Source organism: Vombatus ursinus, unplaced genomic scaffold (genome assembly GCF_900497805.2).
Source record: "Vombatus ursinus unplaced genomic scaffold, bare-nosed wombat genome assembly UNPS02014797.1, whole genome shotgun sequence".
Taxonomy (NCBI): Eukaryota; Metazoa; Chordata; class Mammalia; order Diprotodontia; family Vombatidae; genus Vombatus; species Vombatus ursinus.
Genome location: NW_020954575.1, coordinates 5,306,461 through 5,328,523, shown reverse-complemented (window position 1 = coordinate 5,328,523; position 22,063 = coordinate 5,306,461). Strand labels below are relative to the sequence as shown.

The window sequence follows — 22,063 nt, the reverse complement described above, 5'->3', positions numbered from 1 at the left end:
TCTGAAGCTCAAGACAGTGCCCCAATAACCCCAGGAGCAGAGCCCAATTTTAACATAAAGTTAAAAGTCAAGAAATAGGCTGGAAAAAATAGGCAAACAACAAAAAAAGAAGCTGATCATAGAAAGTTACTATCGTTACAGGGAAGAACAAGAACAAACTCAGAAGAAGACATGGAAGTCAAAACAGCTGCATGCAAAGCCTCAAAGAAAAAATGTGAATTGGTTACAGGCACAAAAAAAAAAAAAAAGAATTCCTGGAAGGACTCAAATAGGATTTAAAAAATCAAATAAGAATGAGAGATACACACATACATAAAATAAAGGTCAAAGTAGAATTTATTACATAAAAAAGCAAGGATTGTAATCACAATCTCAAAGTTAAAGCTAAAATCAGATTTAATCAAAAGAGAAAAATAGGAAAACTACGCTATGTTTCAGCCATATTATTATTTTTTTAATAATCTTTTGATTTATTATCACCTAAATAACATCTTTAAAACACACCACTAATACAAAAGTAAACTAAATTGTCCTAAAAGCTGATCAGGCACACTAAGAAATATTATTAACGTGTGCATAATATAATTAACATTCCTGGAAGCAAACTGCATATAGGATTACCACATCACGTGAATGGAAGCTTTAAAACTAAGAAAACAACTTTGACCCAGCTATTCAGATAATAAGTGCATGTAATATTAAGGCATATAAAAGAAATGATACAAAGTAATTTTAATTTCATAGAAAATGCAGAATTAAAAAGTCTCTACTAAAAAAAAGTAATTAATACAAAGTACAGATGAATGGCATAACATAAATTAAAACTCAGACCAAAAAACCAGCAAAAATATTATAATAAATTGAATGTAAATCCTCTCATCAGCAGGAGAAGCAAAGTAAGTTACCAAAAAGAGAATCCACTACACAGTTATAAATAAAATTCACAGAACCAATTTGACCAAATGCAGTTAAAAAGCCAAGGGCACTGAGCTGGGAGACTGAATCCGTGAAGGTCTCCTCCTCCTACCTGCAGCCCCACCTCCACTGGCACTGATCACTCAATTCTTCCCACTGCAACCAAGCCCACTCAACCACCTAGGAGATGGGACTTTCTTTAGACTACGTCCTAGTTGGAGCCTTTTAACTCTCTCAGACCCTTAATTCCACTGTCTAATTTTCCATTTATGCCCTAAGCATCAGCTGGAAGCTATTCAATACTCCCTATTCTATAGGCTTCAGATTATAATCTACTGCTCCCTTGCACATTCAGAACCACCACCTAACAATGCTCCTTTGCCCACTCTCATCTTCAGCCACGGCATTGTCCACCCTTGGCCCTTGGATTTCATTTAGCATTGTTTTGTACTTCTCATGTAATAATGTTTTTTTAATTATTTCTATTATAGCTAGACTGGTAGAGGGACTGTATCTTATCTAAGATTCACATCTCTCATTCATGATCCTCACCTCTCCACCCTCTTCCACTGTGATCTCTGGAAAACCCTCTTTCCCATTAACAAATATCCTCAATCACCTCCATTTCTTCTACCTAATAGCACTAACTGAAAGCTGGCTTCATCCTCTTTTGATGGCAACCTCACTGAGTTACAGGCCCTAAGCCATCAATCAGCACGTCATGTATTGGCACAATCTTTGTTGACCTGAATTTTTTAAACCTGCCACCTTCACACCCTTGCTCCTCCACCATCACTCAACATCCTTTCCTCCTTTAGAGTACAAGGCATCTAATTTTATTGACCTTTCCCTAAGCCTTGTTGCTACCATCTTCAGATCTCTAGGATACTCTCTCACCTTCCTGGAAAACTTTAGTACCTGGCTTTCTTCTTTCCATCCCAACCTCTGACACCATACTCAGTGGCTTCAGGATTTTTGTTGACTGCAACCACCCTGTCATCTTGGTTCATCAAAATCAATTGAATTCAATTCCCTAACACCCATCTCCACTCATCTTAGTAACTTAGAAAAGTGGTCACAGCTTGAACCTTACCATTACCTGAAACTGCTTCACCTCTATGATGCTGAACTCTGAACCTCCCAAGTCCTTCATTATCTGATTCCTGCTTAAGGTCCTCTTCATCCTCATAATCTCTAGTTTCTTACTCTTGCCTCTGTTTTGGATTCACTTGCTCTCTTCAGTCTTGATCCTATAGTTAAGTCATTTCAAAATGCATTGTTTCCACTTTTGAATCCCCTCACCTTCCCACACTGATGAATCCCACGCTGATAAGGCTTAATCCCACTTTATCACCTTATTACCTCTTTCTCTGCTTTTTCAACTGCAATAGTGATCACTCTCAGAGGAAGTCCCAAAACCAAGCCGATTTCCCTAGAAATCCCTGCTACTTTATCTGAGAACTCACCAGTATATGGCAATTCTTTTATTCCTGTCTCCCTGTCACACTGTGCCCAAATTTGTCTTTCCATCCTATCAACTGGTCACTTTGACTTCTATTTTTCTATTAAGATTAAAGCCACCAGTCATGAGCTCTCATCACCTTTCTCCATGCCTCAAAATCTCTTTATTTCCTCCTTCATCCTTTCCACATTCCCTCCAGTCCCAGGATTAAGCTGCCCTCTTGATTCTATGCCATCCATTCAGCATTTTCTAGGATATTGCTCTGGCAATAATTTTTTCTTCTTTTCATGTTTAAATCTCTCCCTTTATCAGCCATATTATTAATCAATACTTTTAGACCATAAAAAGTAACTAAGTAGTATAAAAAACATGAGAATATACTTGCCAAAAGAGACACAGGAACTATACAAATATAAACACAAAATACCTTTTATACAAAGTTAGATGTAAATAACTGAAGTAATATTTATCATGCGTGGGTGGGTAAAGCTAACATAAATTTTAAAATGGTAATTTTACCTAACTAATCTATTTATGTAATACCATACCAATTAAATTACTAAAAAAATCTTACTGAGTCAGAAGAAATGATAACAGGGTTCATTTGGAAGAACAGGGGGTCAGGAACTTCAAGGAAACCGGGAGGAAAAAGATATGAAGGAACTAGATTCAGTAGTATTAGATCTTAAACCATATTACAAGGTGAGAGCAGTGTGGAAGTATAAAGTGGATAATTATGATTATTTTAAATTAAAATTGTCCTGTATAAATGAACCCTATGTAGCCAAGAACAGAGGGAATGAAGAAAAATTGGGGAAAATATCTCCCAGATAGAATGTGATTGGGTGAGAATATTGTAAATGATGAGCTGGTAGAGTTAGAAAAATATGGAAAAATTTGGACATATAAAGGAAGACGCTATCCCCCTACAGAGAAAAAGATGACAAGTGGAAATAAGCATAATGTGGTCTTACGTACATGTGTTTGAGTATATATGTGTATGTTTATGGATAGCTATGTATACATGTATGTGTGTGTCTGTTTGTGCTTAATTGTAGCCTGGGGGGGGAAGAGGAGGAAGTGAAAAAAATAAAGTGGAAAGTGCACAGCAGAGGACAAAAGAAAACATACAAGGAAGTAAAGAAAAGAGGGACAGCTTTGAAAATAATGCATAGCATTTATTATATAGGTTTTTATGAAATGGAAATTTATTGCTTTATATTGAATCCTCTTTTATGTTCTGCTGTGCATATGACAATGTTTTTCTTTTCTTTTCTTTCCTTATTTTGTATTTAAGTTTAAAATACATTCAAATCTAATGAAAAAATCAAATAAGAGAGGTACAGGAAAAACTGGGAAAAGAAATGAGAGTGACACAAGAAAATCATGAAAAGTGAGTCAACAGTTTAGTAAAAGACAGACAAAAATACTGTAGTAAATAACACCTTAAAAAACAGAATTGACCAAATGGTAAAAGAGGCACAAAAATCAACTGAAGAAGAGAACATCTTGAAAAGCAGAATTGGTCAAATGGAAAAAAGAGGCACAGAAGCTCAATGAAGAAATTCTTTAAAATTAGAGTTGGACAAGTGGAAGCTAATGACTCCACGAGAAACCAAGAAACAATAAAAAAAAATCAAAAGAAGGAAAAAATGGAAGAAAATGTGAAATAATTAAAAAAAAAAAAAAGAAAATGTGAAATATCTCACTAGAAAAACAACTGACCTGGAAAACAGATCCAGGAGGAAAAATTTAAGAATTACTAGATTACCTGAAAGTCATGGGCAAAAAAAGGGGCCTAGATATCATATTTCAAGAAATTATCCAGGAAAACTGCCCTGATATCCTAGAATAAGAAGGTAGACTAGAAATTGAAAGAATCCACCAATCACTTCCTGCAAGAAAGCCCTAAATGAAAACTCTCAGAAATATTACAGCCAAATTCCAGAGCTCCCAGGTCAAGGAGAAAACACAGCAAGCAGTCAGAAAGAAACAATTCAAATATCATGGAGCAGAGTCAGGCTCACACAAGATTTAGCAGCTCCCACATTATAGGATCAAAGGGCTTTAGGTTATATATTCCAGAGGGCAAAGAAGCTAATATTACAACAAAGAATAACCTACCCAGCAAAACTGAGTACAGTGCTGGGGGGAGGGGGGAAATGGACATTTAATGAAAGTGAAGACTTTCAGGTATTCCTGATGAAAAGACCAGAGGTGAATAGAAACCCGACTTTCAAACACAAGACTCAAGAGAAGCATAAAAAGGTAAACATTAAAGAGAAATCATAAAGGAATCAATAAGGTTAAAATGTTTACATTTCTATATGGGAAGATGATAATAGAACTCCATAGAACTTTATCATTATGAGGGCAGTTAGAAGGAGTATACATAGAGCGCACATGTGTGAGTTGACTATGCTGGGATGAATTCAGAAAAATAAAATTAAGGGATGAGAAAGAAGGATGCACTGGGAGAATGGGGAAGGGAGGGGAAGAATGGGGTAAATGATCTCACATAAAAAAGGCATGAAAGGAAGCGTTTTTACAATGGAGGGAAAGATGGGGGGGCAAAGCTTGACCCTTACTCTCATTGGAACTGGCTCAAAGAGAGAATAAGATATACATTCAATTGGGTATAGAAATCTATCTTACCCTACGGGAAATTAAGAGGAGAAAGAGATAAGAGAAAAGGGTGGGGGCCTATAGAAGAGAGGGCAGAATGGGGGAGGTAGTGGTTAGAATCAAAACATATTTTTGAGAGGAGCCAGGATGAAAGGAGATAGAGAGAAGGATAAATGGAGCAAGTGGAGGACAAAAGGAATTACACAGTTAATAATCATAACTGTAAATGTGAATAGGATGAACTCACCCACAAAACAGAAGTGGATAGCAAAATGGACTAAAAACCAGAATCCAACGATATAATGTTCACAGAGTAAAAATAAGGGCCTGCAGCAGAATCAATTATGCTTCAGTTGAGGTTAAAAAAAAAAAAAAAAGGCATGAATGGTAATCATGATCTCAGACAAAGCAAAAGCAAAAACTGACCTAATTAAAAAAGATAAGCAAGAAAACTACAATTTGCTAAAAAATACCATAGACAATGAAGTAATATCAATATTAAACGTGCACCAAATGGCACAGCAACCAAATTCTTAAAGGAAAAATTAGGGGCAGCCAGGTGGCACAGCGGATAGAGCACTGGCCCTGAAGTCAGGAGGACCTGAGTTCAAATCCGGCCTCAGACCAAACACTTGACACTTACTAGCTGTGTGACCCTGGGCAAGCCACTTAACCCCAACTGTCTTAAAAAAAAAAAAAAGCTTGAAAAAAAAAGGAAAAATTAAACGAATTATAGGAGGAAATAGTAAAACTATACTAGTGGGGGACCCCTCAGAACTAGGTAACTCTATCCATAAAATAAACAAGAAAGAAGTTAGGGAGATGAATAGGATTTTTATGACAGACTTCTAAAGAAAACTGAATAGGAAAAAACGAGTACACCTTTTTTCTCATCTGTACATAGCACCTTCTTAAAACCTAACCAGTGCCCTGATTTTTACAATCTATTTTTTTTTTTGGCTAGGCAATGGGGTTAAGTGACTTGCCCATGGTCACACAGCTAGTAAGTGTTATGTGTCAAGGCCACATTTGAACTCGGGTCCTCTAGACTCCAGGGCCAGCGCCCTATCTACTGTGCCACCTAGCTGCCCCTGATTTTTACAATCTAGCCAATAGCTCACAGGTGCTCAGATTCTTTAAGAGTCTGGCTAATATGGCACATCTTTAACAAACCTTGTCTCTGGCTAAAAGAACACGTGAATCCAATTCATTCAGGCAGGACTCACCTGCTGTGAGTTCCAGCACCCCTACACCTCAACATTTTGGTGGCCCATATGGGGAAGATGCCTAACCCCAAGTTCTTCTCCACCCAAGACTGGAAGGTATGTAAGCCTTCCCCCCATCATTTTTTCTTGCCCTTTGGTTAGGGTCACTCTCCAAGCACCTAGGAAGGCTTGGAGGTGCTTTTTGGGCAGACAGTTAACAGGCTGTCTTGCACTCGGCCTGATGCTCTCAGGCTCTTGGTCCACTGATTTGGTTCGAGGCTATGGACCTGGGTACACCTTCTGCAACATAGAGGACAAGGACGGACTCCCTATCTGGAAGAATATGCCCAATTCTGTCAATTCTCTTGGCTCTTGGGAATTGGGAAAACTGCAGGTGCTTTTTGGTTCCCTGAGGCTTACTTACTCCCTTCCCTCTACACCACTAAATCCTACTTCAAGGATGCTACAGGGAAAAGTAATAACAGCCAAAAACATTTTAGCAGATTCTAGCACTCCCTTCTCCCACTCCCTTCCTTTAAGTCAAGAGGGTATCTGTTAATCCCTCTCATACTAGAAGAGAGTTTCACTCTCCCCACACCTTTGAATTGGCCCTTCCCCACCTGACAAAAGGAAGGAAAGGGGAGAGGCAGCAGCTACAGCATGGGCCCCAATGGCAATGGCTTTGGGCCCTGGGGCAACCTTTGCCTGGAAGCATCACCCAGGTTCAGCACATCCTGCTCAAGGTAAAGAAGCTAGTCTCCAAACTTGGGTAAGCACACTCTTTTAAAGTTGTAGTTTTAACTGTTAATAATGAGATGTTGATTCTCTGTGTAAAGTAATTTGGAAATTCATTTAACAAAACTGAAGTCACCTGATTAGTAATGGGTTTGTTTCAAGTTTCAAATTGGTGGACTTTTTGTATCAGTTATGTCAAGCAACTTTTCATAATGTGGTTACTGCTAAAATAATTTGGCTATTGTTGGTTATTGTTTTAATGTGTAAACTTGCCAAAAAGTTTGTCTGGGTTTTGTTTTGCTAAGAATTTGCAAGTATATAGAAATAATCTCTAATGATTGGCTTTTTACACCAGGACAAATTTAAATTTGAGATGTAAATCCTGGAAAAGTTTTTCCTAAATTGTGATCAGTGAAACTTGCTGTTGGAGGTAAAAGCTCATAGGATTTTATTTTGAGTTGTCTGATGGATCATAATCCATTGATAATCAATAATCCATCATCTGAGAGAAATGCCACAAGCTACTCAGAGAATGTGATACTGGTGGGAAGTCAGCATCGGGAAAAACTGAGAGGACAATTTTAGCCTCAGTCTAACATGGGATCCTCCTGGCTCAGTTTCCCCATTACGTTCCTTTGAAAAGGAATGTTACCCACTTGGCTATTTCTGAGTCTGGCTATGAGGTGGATTTGATATTGCATGGTTGGAAAACTGAATTATCTGAATCCAAACAGAGCTAAGGATGTTTTATCCTGTCATATCTGGACCTTGCGGTCTTTTCTGTCAGATTTGTGTCTTCCAGACTACAGGCCATTCACCTACAGTTGGTAGCAAACAGCGGGTACCAGCCAATGTCCCCCCATCATTCCCTGGATGCAGCCTGTGCTTGGTTCCAGTCAATCTCCTCTTTGGGACCCCCTCGAGTCAGCCCCTTGCCAGCAGGAAGCAGTTTCAGAAGCCAAGACCTTGGCCCCTTACTCCAAAAGAATTTGGATCCCATTTGTTTGAGGGGGAAAGATGGGGTTCGGATCTGGACCCCAGAAAGGAAAAACCCTGGACTTTCCCACATGGCCAAATCTCTGGTGTTTGCCTGAGGCCATAATCCCATCAACTGGCCTTTCACGGTGGCTAAACCCAATCTCCCAATTCTCTGTTACCCTTAACCAGGCCTAGCCCTCCACTGTCTCACTTCCCAATGGCCCCAGGCCACTTCCCACCCTTAATCCTAGCTAGGCTCCATTCTCCCATAGCCACTGTGGTCCAGGGGCCTGGCATTCTATTACCTCACAGTCCTGGAAGACTACTTGGCCCACCACTCCTAGATCTGTCCCACAGTCTTTCTGTATATAAGGACAATTTTGTCTCCATTAAGGTGCTCAGATTCTTAAAATTTAGCCAGTGCTCAGATTTTTTACAATCTAGTCAATAGCTCACAGGTGCTCAGATTCCTTTCTTAGAGTCTGGCTAATATAGCAGATCTTTAATAAACCTTGTCTCTGTCTAGAAAAAAAAAAAAACCCAAACAACCAAACCTGGCCATTTAATAAGGGTATAAAAACCTCACAACCAAATGAAGAAAATCAGAAATATTAAATGTATCCTTTCCCCCAAAATCCTCCTCCTCTTCTGAATTTCCTTTTAATTGCTGAAGGCGCCACCATCCTCCCAGTCATCCAGGCCCAGATGTCATCCTCAATTTCTCATTCTCTCTCATCCCCCATATTCAATCTGTTACCAAGACCTGTCGATTTTACCTCTGTAACAACTATCTCTTGTCCTCCCCCTTCTCTCCTCTGAAATCACTACCACCCTGATACTGGCCCTCAATCACCTTGCACTTGACCTACTGCAATAGCCTGCTGGTTGGTTTCCCTGATTCAAGTCTCTCCTCTCTTTAGTCCATCCTTTACTCAGCTGTCAAATTAGTCTTACTAAAATGCAGGTAAGACCATGTCACTTCCTATTCAATAAACTTCAGTGACTCTGATGTAAAAGCAAACAGTGCCCTAAAAGCTTTAAAAAAATTAAGGGTTGTTTTCCCAGTATTTTGTGAGGCCCCTCCTGAACCTGATGGTGTCTTAGAGTTTCTTTCCCTTATCTTGAGATACCATAAAACCTCTCCCCTATTCTAGACCATAAAAATTCCTTGTCTCCCTCCTCCTGAGTCATAACATTTCCCCTGTTTTCCTTATCCTGGATACCCTATCCTGTCATCCATCTTCCTCATCCTGTGTCATGACAATCCCTCCCCTTATCTTGTAAGATAAAACAGACCCCTATCCCTCTGTAAGTTGCTGGTCCTCTTTCCAGGGCTAGCCCAATGGTTTTGCATCAATAAAGCTCCCAATGGTTACAAGAAACTCTAAGTGAATTCTTTCACATCTGAACCAGCTCTCTCAACTCTAAACCTCAACAACAACTATCACTTCTGGGATCAAATATAAAATTCTTTGTTTGGTATTCAAAGCCCTTCACAATTTGACTCTCTCCTACCTTTCTAGTCTTTTTCCACTTTACTCTCCATACACATTCTGCAATACAACAACACTGGCCTCTCTGGTGTTCTTCACAAGTACAAGATACTCAATCTCCCAACTCCATGCATTTTTACTGGCTGTCCCCCACGCCTGCAATACTTTTCCTCTTTATCTCTGCCTCTTGGCTTCCTTTCTTTCTTCAAGTTTCATCTCCTATAAGAAACTTTTTCTGATCATCTTTAATGCTAGTGATAGATAATGCTCTATTGATTATCTCTAATTTATTTCATATATATCTTGTTTGTACATAGTTATTTTCATGTTGTCTCCCCATTAGCCTTGAGAACAGGAACTGTCTTTTGCTTTTCTTTGTATTCCACAAACTAATAAGCACAGTGCCTGGCATACAGTAGGCACTTAATAAATACCTAATGAGAATAACTGAGGATAATTTCAGTGGGAAGGAACTAATATTAAGAGGGCATAGGAATCTCTTGCAGAAGGTGGAATTTTAGCTTAGACTTGAGTAAGTCAGCAATCAGAGACAAAGTAGGAGAGCATCCCTGGCAATGGGGACAGCCAGTAAAAATGCACAGACTTGGAAGATGGAGTCTTGAGTAAGGAACATCAAGGAGACCAGGATATGGAGGGGAAGGTTTATGAAGACTGGAAAGGTATGAAGGGGTAGGTTATGAAGGGCTTTAAAACCCAAACAGGAATTTAGATTTAATCCAGGAAGTAACTGTAACTGATACAGTCAGACCTGTGCCTGAGGAAGACCACTTTGACAGCCAAATGGAGAAAGAGACTTGAGAGGCCAACCAGAAGGTTATTACAATGGTCCAGCCATGACATAATGAAGGCCTACACTGAGGTGGTAGAAGTGTCAAAAGAGAGAAGGGAGTATACACTGGAGCCATTGCTAGGTAGACTCAACAAGATTTGGCAACAGATTGGACATGGGAGAGAGATGGAGGAGATGAGGATGACACCCAAGTTGCAAGCCTGAGTGACTAAGACTCAGCTCTGGATAGTAATAGGGGAGTTATAATTTTATTACTTTTATTATTCACTATTAAATTTAATTATACTAATTTAAAAGTTATCACTGCCTACTCTATTAGAATAAATAATACCATGTGTTCAGTGCCTTGAACAAAGTAGAGGTTCAATAGATATTCAGTAATTCACAGATTTAGAGTCCAACTCCCTCATTTTATACACTATAAAACTGAAGCCCAGGGAGGTGAAGTGACTTGGCCAAGGTAACACAAGCAGGTCACAACTACACTAATTGCAGTCCACTGACTACAAACCTAGTTATTTTTGCCCTAACACCACACCAGTGAGACTGCTTATAGGACACAGTTATATAAAGGAAGTACTGTACAATGGGAAAAGCACTAGATTTGGAGTCAGAAGACTAGGGCTTTTGAATTCTAAGTCTATCACTTACTACCCTTAAGGCTCCCATAAGTCAGTTTACCTCTATGGGCCTCAAATTCCTAATTTGTTAATAAAGGGTTAGAATCAATTTATAACAGATTCTAATCTGTGGTCTGTAAACTTAAGAAAAAAACTGGTAACTATTTCAACATAATTAGTTTCCTTTCTTTCCTTGGCATTTTATTTTATGCATTTAAAAACATTAACTCTAGAAGAAATCTATAGGCTTCATGAAAATCACCAAAGGAGTTCATGACACTCAAAAAAGGTTAAGAACCTCCAATTTAGAAGAATCCTTTCAGCATCAAATCCTTTCTGTCCAATAGACCTGAGAGTTCAGTACAGGGAGTGACCATTTTTGTGCCTGCTACAGACCATTTGTACTTTTTGTAGCAACTACAATGTGCTTGGATGACCACAATGGAAACCATGCAATCTATGTGACAGATGGCAGGAAGGTCAAATTTGGCCAAGTTTTTAAGGATTATCTTTGCTCTAAAATTTAAGAATGAAAACAACAAAGAACTATACCTGTTTGCAGCTAGGTAGTGCAGTGGATACAGTATTGGACCTGGAGTCAATAAGACCCAAGTTCAAATCCAGCCTCCAACTCTCCCTGCTGTGTGACCCTGGGCAAGTCACTAACCCTAACTCTTGCTCTGCCTCAATTTCCTTATTTGTAAAATATAGATAATAAATGGCCCCTAACTCCTAAGGTTGTGAGATTAAAATGAATACTTGTAGAATGAGGTACAAACCTCAAAGCAATATATTTCTCAACACGATCTAACTAAAATGGCCAGATTCCCCTGCCTAGCAGACTTAACAATATTATTGCAGAAAGCGAGGAAGGTACTGACTCCTGACAGCCCGCTTACGAGGCCTACGGACGCCCTTCAACTCCACCGCCATTTTCCAGGCAAGGGCCTGCTCCCCGCCCCCTCACCGGGTCCTCCTCGAGGTCCCATCACCCATCCCTTGGCCTGGACCCTCCCTCTCTGGGTTGCTCATTACTTGCTTTCTCCTCCAGTTATTCCTTTCCCTACGCACGGAGTGGCGAGCTAACGGTCTCGGGAACCTCCATTATCTCACGCAGGCAGGATTTGCGGGGTGAAGGTCGGAGGGGCTGAGGCGACGAGAACGAGGTCTAGAGCGAGGACGAGGCGCGGGCGCGACTCCCGGCCCACAATCCCTCGCGAGGGCGGGAAAGCGCGGGGGGGGGCGGGGGGGAATGTTGGTGAAGGGGCCCCAGGGGATGTCGGGAGCATCGAGGGAGGCGAATCGGGAATGAGGCCAGAGGTCTCGGCAGATTCAGTCTTCCGAACCCTTTGAAGACTTTTGGGGCAGGGAAGGAGAAGGAAGGGTTTCCAGACCAGCCAAAAGTGCGGTCTGTGCGGGCTAACGCCACCCCACCGACTGTTTGGAGGTGTATGTGGAAGAAAAAAATGAGTCCCCCTCCACTGCCACCTAGTGGTCCTAAAGCTGCTCGCCGCTGGCATCATCGCGGACTCTACATCTCCCTAATTCCCGCCTTTCCTCGTTTTATTTATTTATTTTGCTTTTTTGGTGAGGCACTCGGGGTTAAGTGACTTGTCCAGGGTCATACAGCTAATAGTTGTCAAGTGTCTGAAGCTGGATTTGAACTTAGGTCCAAGAGCTCTATCCACTGCGCCACCTAGTTGCCCTTTTCTCGCTTTAGCAATTGGAAGGCGGAGTGGCCGAGAGCGAAGAAATAGGATGCTACGACGCTGCCCAGAGCTGGGAGCCTCGAAGTTCTCGCCCTCGAAGGGCGGGGCTGCATGGCCTCGCTCCCAGTTGGTGGACGTCGACTTCTGACGTCACGCGAGGGGGCGTGGCTCTTGGTTTAGGCGCCGGGGCCGAATCCCGGATGCTGGTCCTGACCGTGGTGTGGGGTGTCCTGGGGCTGCCATGCAGCGGGATTTGGGGAGTTACCCGCTGGCCCCTGGCGTGCGAGTGAAACTGGTGAGCGCAGGCTTCCAGACGGCCGAGGAGCTCCTGGAGCTGAAGCCTTCGGAGCTGAGCAGAGGTAGGTGGGAAGCGGCCGCCCCGTTGCCCAGTCCTTCCGGGCAGCCGCAGGTGCCAGCGCCCCCGAGGGCCCACGGTCTCCTTCGCGGCTTAGCAGCGCTGCCGCAGGGCCGCCCGCCCCCTTCTCGGATTTCTCTGGCCAGGCGGATTTGCTGAGGGAAGCGTCCACGAGTATACCCACTTAATAAGATCAGGGAACGTACTCAGGGCCTGGCGCCGACACAGCTGGGACAAAAACCACCCCTGGCTTCGGCACATACGAGGTTAATCAATTGGGACAGATGAGCAACACAACGCGCGCGCGCGCGCGCGCGCGTGTGTGTGTGTGTGTGTGTTAAATCAGTTGCCAGCTCTCTATCACATCTCTCACTTCTATTTACTTCTTTTCACTTGAAGTGGAAAAGAAGTCTAGTTTAGGTCCTCATCACCTCATCCTGGACTATGGTTAATAATCTCCAACTGTATATATACGTACATATATGCACATACACATATATGTATCTGATTTTCATAGCTGTTTGCATGTTGTCTCCCTCCCTGGAGACTGTAAGCTCTAGGGCAGGGATTGTTCTTGCCTTCCTTTGTATGACCAAAGTTTAGCACAGTGCCTGGCACATTGTAAGAGATTAGTAAATATTTGTTGAATTGACTGACAACGGGGAGGAGGTGGTAAAGTTGTCCATTGATGTTCTTAAACTGGATCCTGTTGTTTTTTTCTTTTTAACAAAAAAATTTGTTTTTTTAAATAAAATATTTTTATGACTGTTTTATTATAATTTGTTTCCTTGTAATCTTGTGTATTTTTTTATGCATATAAAAACATTTTCAGAAGGGGTTAGGCTTCACTAGACTGCTGCTGAAGAGGTTTAAAAAAAAAAAAAAAGGTTAAGAAGCCTTGGTGTAGGGAATAGATTTCCTGGCCAAGGAGAGCCAGGAAATTTTGGGTTCAAGTCCTGTCTCTGATGTGAACTGTCTGTGTGACCCTAAAGCAAGTTGCTTAACCTCTCTGTGCTCCAGGCAGATCTCTAAGGTTAAAAGAGCATCATTTGGTACTATCCTGTGTCAGTGGAATCACAGGTGCTGGTCCAATCTCTTTAGAATTTGTATTTTATCTTAGAGGCAACTGGAAGTCACTGAATACTTTTGATCAGGGAAGCGACTTGATTATGTATGTATCCTTAGGAAGATTTGGACAGCTCTATGGAGGATAATAGATTGGAGTTTGGAAGTGTAAGCAAGGAGGCCACTTTAGGCATTGTTACTGTAGTAGTCCAGGATGAGAAGATGAAGGCCTAAACTAGGAGACTTCTTTTCCATTTTAAGTGGAAAGAGGGAAATAGAAGTGAGAGATGTTATGAATTGAGAAGACCTGGCACCTGTGGGGTGGGGGTGGGGGTGTTGAGGGAGAGGTAAGAGGGAGAACATAAAGGCAAGGCTACTAACCTGGGTGACTAGAAGAATGGTGGTGCCTTTAGTGGAAATAGAGAAGTTGTTGGGGATGTGATGGAGAAAAATAGTGAGTTTGTGATGCCAGCAGGATATTGATCAGTGTTGGCCAGCTGGCAGTGCAGAATTGAAGGTTAGGATAGTTAGAGCTAATATAAAGATTTGGAATTGCATAGTGATGGCAATTTAATACCTAGGAGTATGAGGTCACCAAGAGAAAAAGTGTAGTAGATAAGAGAAAGGGGGAAGAGAGGGTGGGGGCGTGTATTTATGCTTAAGGGATGAGAGGTGAATGGTGATCTAGCAAAGGATACTGAGAGGTAATGGGCATAGAGGTAAATAGTGGTGTCTTGGAAGCCAGGAGAGGAGAAAATATGCAGGAGGAAAGGGTGGTGGTCTATGAACAGTCAAGTAGGATGTTGTTCAGTCATTTTAGTCATGTCTGGATCTTTGTGACCCTATTTGGGATTTTCTTAGGAGAGATACTGAAGTGATTTGTGATTTCCTTCTCCAGTTCATTTTACAGATGAGAAAACTGAGGCAATCAGGGTTAAGTGATTTGCCCATGGTCATTCACACAGCTAGTGTCTGAGATCGTATTTGATTTCAGGTCTTCCTGACTGCAAGCCTGATGCTCTGTCTGTGCCACCTAGCTGCCAACTAGATTAAAGCCTGGGAAAAGGCAATCAGATTTAACAATTAAGAAATTGTTGATAAGCTTTGAGAGAGTACTTTCAGTTGAGTGGCAGAATTGGAAGCCAAAACCAAGGGTTTAAGAAGTGATTAGAAGGTAAGGAAGTAGAGGAAACAAATGTAATCTACTCTTATTTTTTTTTCAAGTATTTTTTAAATAAATCTGTCCCTCCCACTGTTCCCCTCCCCATCAAGCAAATTTTCAAAAAACCCGAAAAAGCAATTATCTTTTGCCTTAAAAGTTACATCCTTTCTGAATTTTAAGTATATCTTATCTCTGGCAGGAGGGGAGTGGCATGTTTTGTTCTTTTGGACTCCTGGTTTTATCATTGCTTTTATTAAAGTTCTAAAATCTTTCTAAAATTTTCCTCTATACACATTATGTAAATTGTTTTCCTAGTATTTTTTTTGTTCACTTTGCTCAACATCAGTCCATAAGGGTCTTTCTAGATTCCTCTGAAATTGTCCATTTCATCATTGTGGCACAAGAATATTCCAGTATATTTGTATACCACAATTTTGGCTAGTCATTCCCAAATAGAACATGTCCCTAGTTTCTTATTTTTGGCTACAATGAAAAGAGTTACTATAAATATTTTTGTACATGTGGATCTTTTCCCTCTTGTTTTGTTTTGTTTGTTTTTGGGGGGGGTTTAGGAGTATAGGCCTAGTCATAGTAATGGGCATAGTCTCAGATTGCTTTCCAAAATGACTGGACCAGGAGTGGGGAACCTCTTGCTGCCTCGAGGCCACAGGTTCCCCACTTCTGGACTGGACCAATTCATAGCTTAATCAACAGTTTGTTAGTGTATGCAGTCTTTTAAGGATGAGGGAGACCTGGGCCTGTTTATAAGCACAAGGGAAAGAGACAGAGGGAAAGGGGAAATGAATCCCAAAGTTCAAACCCTATGGAAAAGAACGGGAATAGGATCAAAGGTGCAAGTAGAAGGGTTGGCCTTTAAAATTTTAATACTTTTTGTTTTTTTACAGAGCCTTTATTTTCAAATATGCTTCCCTCTCTTCTCCATCCACTCTTCTAATACATACTATAAGAGCGCCCTTCTTTGTAACAAAGGATAAAAGGGGGAGGGGAGCAAGTTCGCAAAAGTAACCAACTTGTCATTCAAGGCTGACAGCATATGCCGTGTTTCATTCCCATAGTTCTTCATCTTTACAAAGGAGAAAGATATATTTTCTCCTCTCTTTGAGACAAGCTTGGTCATTATAAATTACATAATGATACTTGGTTTCTTTTATTCTTCTCACTTGCATTCTTATAGTCATAGTTTTACTATATTTTGCATTAGTTCATTTCAGGCTTCCCATGCTTCTTTGTATTTTTCCTATTCAGTGTTTTGTTTTGTTTTACTTTGCTTTGTTACCATTCCATTTCATTCATGTACCATGATTTGTTCAGTCATTCTGCATTTGATGGGTATCTACTCCCTGCCTCCCCCTCCACCCCAGTTCTTTGCTACTGCAGAAAGAGGAGCTGTTAATTTTTTTTTTAATGGGGCCATTCTAGTTATCATTGACCTCCCAGCAATCAAATCCCTAGAAGCATGGACATTTTAGTCACTTTCATATAAAAGTTCCCAAGTTGTTTACCAGAATGTTTGGACGAGTTCACATCTCTGCCTCTATTGCATTTGTGCCTGTGCACAAAGGGCAATCCCTTTTTCAAGATGGGTCATCTGTTCCTTAGAGAGAAGGGTTTTGATGCCTAGACAAAGAATGACCTCAATTTTCTCAGTAAAATAGGAGTCAGTTGCCTTGTCTGAGAGAGGATGAGTTGGCAATTGTAACATAAGGGATTTGAAGGAAAAGGTTTAGAACACTGATTTTGGGGAGACAGTATTAAAGAGTCACTTGGTGAGTAAGAAAGAATTGCTTTGCTGTACTGAGATTCCCTTTGAGATTAGGTAACATGAATTTGACTGGCACCAGGTTTACTGCTTTGTTATACAGCTTGATATCTAATACTACTAGCCCCTTTCCATCCTATACTTTTTTTATTATTTCCCTTGGGATTCTTGACTTTTTCTTTCTTCAGAGGAACTTTGTAATAATTTTTTCTGGTTCTACGAAGTGACATTGATAGTTGGGTTGGTATGGTGTTGAATTAGGGTAGTCATTTTTATTAAATTGTCCACTATGAACAATTAATCTTTCCCATTATTTATTTCTGTAAAGAGTGGTTTGTAGTTATCTACATATAAATTCCTATGTGTATCTTGTGAGATTATTCCTAAATATTTTATGTAGTCTGTGTTCTGAATGGAATATCTATTTCTTCCTACTTGGTTTTGTTGGTAATTTACAGAAAGGCTAATGATGTTTTGTGGGTTTATTTTATATCTTGTTACTTTCCTCATGTTATTATTTCAATTAATTTTATTAGTTGAATTTCTGGGATTCTCTAAATAAAAGAAAACATCTTCCAAAAACAGTAATTTTGTTTCCTCTTTGCCTATGTTTATTGGTTCAATTTCTTTTTCCAGTTTTATTACTATCGATAATTTTTCTTGAAGTATATCAGATTAGAGTGGTGACAATGGACATCTTTGCTTTTCCCCGATCTTATTGGAAAGGCTTCTAGCAGTTATCCATTGTAAAAAATTCTCTTAGTCTTAGATACTGTTTACAATATAAAGGAAAGATCTATTTATTCTAGTCCTTTTCAGAGTTTTTAACAAAAAGAGATATTGTGTTTTGCTAAAGGTCTTTTCTGTATCTATTAATAAAACATGATTTTTGTTGTTTTTTTATTATTAATGGAGAAAAAGAATAACATATTTAATAAGTGCCTGCTGTATGTTAGGCACTATGCTAATTAGCACTTTACAAATGTCTCATTTAATCCTCACAATAACCCTGGGAACTAGATGCTGTTATTACCTCATTTTGTAGTTGAGGAAACTGAGGCAGACAGAGGTGAAGTGACTTGTTCAGGGTCACATAGTTAATAAATGTTTGAGATCATATTTGCACTTAGGTTTTCCTAACTCTGGGACCCCATCCATTATATCACCTAGCTGTCTAATGTGGCCTGTTAATGGTTTTCCGAATATTGATCTATCTCTGCATCCCTGATATATAGGTATGATCTTTTAATATGTTGTCATAGTCTCTTTGCTAATGTTTTATTCAATATTTTTGCTTTGATATTCATTAGAGATAATGGTCTATAGTTGTTTTGGTTTTTTTTTTTCTCCAATGCTTTGTCTCTTCCTGGTTTAGAGATGAGGTCCATATTTGTCTCACAGAAGGAGTTTGGCTAATAGGATACCTTCTTTCCTTATTTTTTGCAAACTATGTAATATCATAATTAATTTTTATTTGGATATTTGATAGAATTCACTTTTAAGTCCATCTGGTCATGTTTCTTTTTTTCCTTTTGGAAATTTATGAATTGTTTAATTTTTTTTTCTGGGACTGTGTTAATTAAATTTTCTGTTCTGTTTATCTGAGTATTTTTATCATTTTGTAATAATTCATCCGTTTCATTTAAGTTACTAATTTTGTTGGCATATTATTGGGGTAAATCTTTAATTTCATTTATTTCTACATTTCTTGTGAATCTTTTTCTTTTTTTATATTGGTAATTTGGTTTTCTTCGTATTTTAAAATTTGGTTACCAAATTGTCCATTAAAAAATAGAACTTCTGTTTTTATTTATCATTTCAGTTGATTTTTAAATTTCAGTGTCATTTATCTCTTCTTTGATTTTCAGAATTTCTATTTTTGTGTTTAGGGGGTTTTGATTTGTTGCTTTTCTAGTTTTTTCAGTTGACTGCCCAATCCACTGATTTATTATTTATCTTTTATTGGTAAAAAGTGTTTAGATGTACAAATTTCCCCCTAAGTACTTCTTTGTTTGTATCCCCAAAGTTTCAGCATATTGTCTCATAGCTGATTTCTTTAAAATTATTGTTTCTATGATATTTTTTTCTTTGACCCACCAGTTCTTTAGGATGAAATTTTTTGGTCGTCATTTAAGTTTGACTCTTTAAAATTTTTTTAAATTTCTGAATTTTAATATAAAGAAGAAAGAGCATTTCCAGACATCCAGCAGGATACAAGAAAGGGTAACTATTTTCTATGAAACTGAATCTCCATTTTATATTGCTTGCAATTATTCCCCATGCCCATGACTTTTCCTAAAATCTTTAATACTTTATCCTTTTGAGGTTGTTAACCATAAGTCACAACTCCACAGGACGTGGGTAGTAACTCGATTTATTACAAAAGAAAGGCACATGCATGTGGGAAAGGGGAGGTCTTGTGGGAGAAGTGGAGGACAATTCTCTCCTAAATGGAGTGGCATGGTAGGAGGAAGGGCGAACAGTAAGGGAGGAGAAGGAGCAGGAGGTTTTGGGAATTTTGGACCGTGGAGGGGAGGATGTTCTTCTGCTTATCTGAAAGGATCCCAGATGTGGAAACAGTTCATCAGTCTGAGTAGACTGACCAGAGCCAGACTTATAGGTGACTTAGGCTTCAAGGATACTGAAAGTTTAATAGAGTTCAGATGCAAAAGATCACTGTTAGTTAGTTTAGGGAGGCTTAATCTCTGGAACATGAGAGACTAAAGAAAACAAGTTCAGGGGGCCCCTCCACAGGTTTAAACCTTGTGTTAAACCAGATAGTTTTCCAAATTCCAGTTCTGTTCCTTATTAGCCTGTTTCAGATACCTGGAGATTAACTTTTAAGATAATCAGTCTCCCTGAAATTAAAAAAAACACATTTTAATATACACAACTGAAGAGGGAATACTATCTAAATAACTCATGAAATTTCATAGGTTTTTAGAATTTTATAGCTGGGATGGATATTAGAAATCATCTAGTCCAATCTTTTCATTATACTGATAAAGAAACTGAGACTCAGAGAGAATAAGGTTACTTGCCAGAGGTAACGAAACTGATTATTACATTTATTTTTCTTCTTGAGCACCACAGTTATGAGAAATAGTGAATTTCTAACTCCCTTCTTCCTCATTTTCCCCAGTGTATTCCTTTTTCTTTTTTGAAAATTAATTTTTAAAAAACCACACCCAGAGCCTGTATTTGTCCTACTTAACTACCTTTATGACTTTTAGAGGTAGTAAATGCTTACCTTCTTACCTTTCATTAGAATGTAAACACTTCATCATCTTTTAACCCTTTCCAATTGATAAAATGTCTTTTACCTCCTGTGTTTTGTCAACAGGTGATCACAACTTCACAAAACTTATAAGAAAACTAGGTTTATTACAAAAGAAATGAATATGCATGTAGAACCCAAAGAGTTCACAGTCCATACAGAAGTTTGCATTTTTATAACAGCAGGAAAAAGGATGGAGGAGATACCAGAAATCTCCACATAAAGGGGGATGGAAGGGGGAAAGGTACAGTAAAGGTGGGAAAAGGTAAAAATCCTTCCCAAAGGGGAGGAGCAAGACAATGGCAAAAGCTGCGTTCTTTTCTGTTGGGAAACTTCATAGACTATGAAGATATGACAATCTGCTTATCTACATCGATCCCAGCTGCACATGCAGTTTTTCAGACTAGCACAGACTGATGCCTGTCTTGACTCCCAAGGACACACAGGGAGTCCAGGTTGGGATACAAACAACACATTATGTTAGCTAAGGGAGGGGGCTTTGCCCTTGACACATTCATGGCCTCCTGCATGTTCTGGGTTCAGTATTTCTGGAAAAGATGGCAGCTCGAAAAGACAAGCTCAGGGGAACCCTTAACAGTTTGCACCTCAGAGTTTCCCCTTAACTCTAGTGTTTTTATCAAGCGTGGTGGAAAATTTTCTGTTCTATTAAAAGTTCAAGTTTATACTCAGTTTTGCATGATAAGTTATTTGCAGTTGCAAACTTTATTTTTCACCTCTTTGCATGCTGTATAATAAGATTTTTTTACTTTATAGCAGGCCTTTACAACTTGTGGCCCGCCGAAGGATTTCAGGCAGCCCACGAAAAATGTGGAGGCCAAAGGATTTCAGGTGGTTAGTGAAAAATGTAAAGGAATCTCTACATTTTTTATGGGCCATCTGAAATCTGTTGGCGGGCCATAGGTTGTACAAGCCTGCTTTATAGTAAGCTACTACGAAGGTTTTTAAGATTGTAACTGTAGTTCCTTGGTACTTGAATTCATTCTTTCTGGCTGCTTATGGTATTTTTTCTTTGACAAGGAAGTAGTTCTAGATTTGGGTTCTGACATTCTTGGGTGTTTTGGGTTTGAGGATTCTTTCTATTTTTGCTTTGCCCTAATATGGCAGACAGTTTTCTTTTATGATTTCTTGAAATATGGTGCCGTGATTTAGGGTGTTTTGTTTGGTCATGGTTTTTAGAGAGTGATTCTCAAATTATCTTTACCTGATCTGTTTTTCAGATCAGGTCCGTCTCTTTTTAATAGAAGATATCATAAAATTTCTGCTTTTTTTTTCTGAAAATTTTTTACATTTTTTTCTAATTACATGGAAATATTACTTTTCACATTCACTTTTTAAAATTTTGAGTTCCAAATTCTCTCCTTTCCTCCCGCTCCTTCCCCCTCCTTGAGAAGGCAAGTAGGGGCAGCTTGGTGTCGCAGTAGATAGAGCACCGGCCTTGAAGTCAGGAGGAACTGAGTTCAAATCTGGCCTCAGACCAAACACTTGACACTTACTAGCTGTGTGACCCTGGGCAAGTCACTTAACCCCAAATGCCGAAAAACAAACCCCCCCAAAAAAGCAAAAACAAAAAAAGAGAAGGCAAGTTATTTGATATAGATTATATATGTGCAATCATGCAAAACATATTTACATATTAGCCATATTATGAAAGAAAACACAGACCAAAAAACCAAGAAAAATAAACAAAAAAGTATGCTTTGCTCTGCAGATTCCATCAGTTTTTTCTTTGAAGGTGGATAGCATTTTTCATCATATGTCCTGTAGAATTGTATTGTTAAGAATTGCTAAATCAATCATAGTTGATCATTGTACGATGTTGCTATTACTATGTACAATGTTTTACTGATTCT

The 22,063-nt window shown here is 39.3% G+C and overlaps 2 protein-coding genes across 2 annotated transcripts in view; one reads left to right on the top strand and one right to left on the bottom strand.

Moving 5' to 3' along the window:
* The window catches only part of TEX14 (testis expressed 14, intercellular bridge forming factor), a 153,522-nt gene extending 141,583 nt beyond the window's left edge, over positions 1-11,939 (bottom strand). The window contains exon 1 of the mRNA XM_027870356.1: positions 11,880-11,939. The gene's annotated coding sequence lies outside the window, so the exon portion shown is untranslated. The remainder of the gene's footprint in view (positions 1-11,879) is intronic.
* An 800-nt stretch (positions 11,940-12,739) lies between these two features.
* RAD51C (RAD51 paralog C) overlaps positions 12,740-22,063 on the top strand; it is a 68,386-nt gene continuing 59,062 nt past the window's right edge. Inside the window, exon 1 of the mRNA XM_027870358.1 lies at positions 12,740-12,912. Within this exon, the coding sequence (XP_027726159.1) occupies positions 12,795-12,912 (118 nt within the window). The 5' untranslated portion in view covers positions 12,740-12,794. The remainder of the gene's footprint in view (positions 12,913-22,063) is intronic.